The sequence below is a fragment of the Vigna umbellata genome, chromosome 9, assembly GCF_029865625.1.
Source record: "Vigna umbellata cultivar VRB3 chromosome 9, Vumbellata_1.0, whole genome shotgun sequence".
Taxonomy (NCBI): Eukaryota; Viridiplantae; Streptophyta; class Magnoliopsida; order Fabales; family Fabaceae; genus Vigna; species Vigna umbellata.
In genome coordinates this window covers 9351483-9353119 of record NC_142173.1, presented here as the reverse complement: position 1 = coordinate 9353119, position 1637 = coordinate 9351483, and the positions used below count along the sequence as shown (strand labels likewise).

The 1637-nt window shown below is 37.9% G+C and overlaps 1 protein-coding gene across 1 annotated transcript; it reads left to right on the top strand.

The window, feature by feature from the left end:
• Nucleotides 1-502: 502 nt before the first annotated feature.
• LOC124829793 (bZIP transcription factor 53-like) lies at nucleotides 503-1637 on the top strand. Its single transcript, XM_047303363.2, has one exon. It carries the CDS (start codon nucleotides 1000-1002, stop codon nucleotides 1432-1434), a length of 435 nt encoding a protein of 144 aa, XP_047159319.1. The 5' UTR covers nucleotides 503-999; the 3' UTR covers nucleotides 1435-1637.

The following is a 1637-nucleotide window of genomic DNA, read 5'->3' as shown; positions in this document are numbered from 1 at the left end:
TTACATATATTAAATAACTAACTTGACCATTACAATAAATTTGTTAAAAAAAGTTTTCAATGTTATTGCATTGTTTTAAAAGTAATTGACTTTCGGTTAAGTAACGTAAAAATATATATCACAGTTTTTGTCTCTTTAGTGAAAATTGAAGTAATATTCACTAATTTTTTAAAATTTTGAAATCAAATATCTCTATTTCAAAAAGAAAATAATCATACAAGAAAGAAACTGAAATTACATTTTAATATTAATATTTTTTTTTAACTTAATAAAATTTCATTTCCATACTCATTTTATCTACCGCAACAAGCAGAAGAGGTAAAAGTTGGCACAGGATTTTAGGGTGGAACAAAGCTGTCGTCATTGCATGCGCAAGCGATGAGGCTCTCATTTCAGGCACCTCGAAATTGACATTCATTGAAATTTTCATTTTTTAATAATTAAACACTGCCAATCCTTCGTTTTTTTTTTCTATAAAAACTAACCTCACCTTCAATTATCACCTTCTTTATCATAACCCTTTTCACACATTTTTCTTCTGTCCCCTATTTTTCATTCGCCAACAACCTCTCCTTCCCCGGTTTTCCCCATTTCTTTGATATTGTCCTTTCTCGTTTCAGAAAATCAATTAGTCCCCCAGAAGCTGATCTGTTTCAGATCTAGGGTTTTCTTGCCCCGAATCAGGACTCGCTTGAGTTTCAATTCTGTTGTGAGAGCATAGGCCTTTTGCAAAACACACCAATGTTTTCCGAATTTTTATGACACAAGATATGCGTCGAATTCGTCTGTTGCACTCGTTCTCCGTTGTGTTTCTATACTGGTTCTATGTTTTCTCATGAACTCTCTCTCAAATCCGTGATTAATTAGATCCGTCTCCGTTGTTAATTACTGTTCTATTATTCCAATAATTAATTAGATCTGTAATCCCTATTTCCATTAGCTTTCATTTTTTTTTAATTTTGTTCTGTTATCAACTCAAATCACATCTCCTTGTCGGAAATGGCGTCGATTCAACGTTCGGCGACGAGCTCTGGATCTGAGGCAGGAGATCCGCAAATCGACGAGAGAAAGCGGAAGAGAATGCTGTCGAACCGCGAATCCGCGCGGCGATCGCGGATGAGGAAGCAGAAACAGCTGGAGGATTTGACCGATGAGGTTAGCAGATTGCAAGGCGCGAACAAGAAGCTTGTGGAGAACATAAAGGCCAAGGAAGAAGCGTGCGCTGAGACCGAATCAGCGAACAGCATTCTGAGGGCTCAGACCATGGAACTGACCGAACGATTACGCTTCTTGAACTCTATCCTTGAAATCGCTGAAGAGGTCGGAGGTTTATCGTTTGAGATTCCCGATATTCCAGATCCTCTCCTCAAGCCGTGGCAGATTCCTCATCCGACGCAACCGATTATGGCCACCGCAAATATGTTTCTGCGTTGATCCATTTCATCCCCGTGGGTTTTATTTTTATTAGTTTAATCAATTAATTAGGGTTATTAGTGTGGTAACCTTTGTCATGTGCATTATTAGTGTCTGTATTAGTGTTATGTGATGTTATGTGTTGTTTTGCGTCAAAATCGTGTGGTCCAGTATGCATTGGATTCCTGAGATGAACGTGAGGTACAGGGTGTAGATGGTTAGCA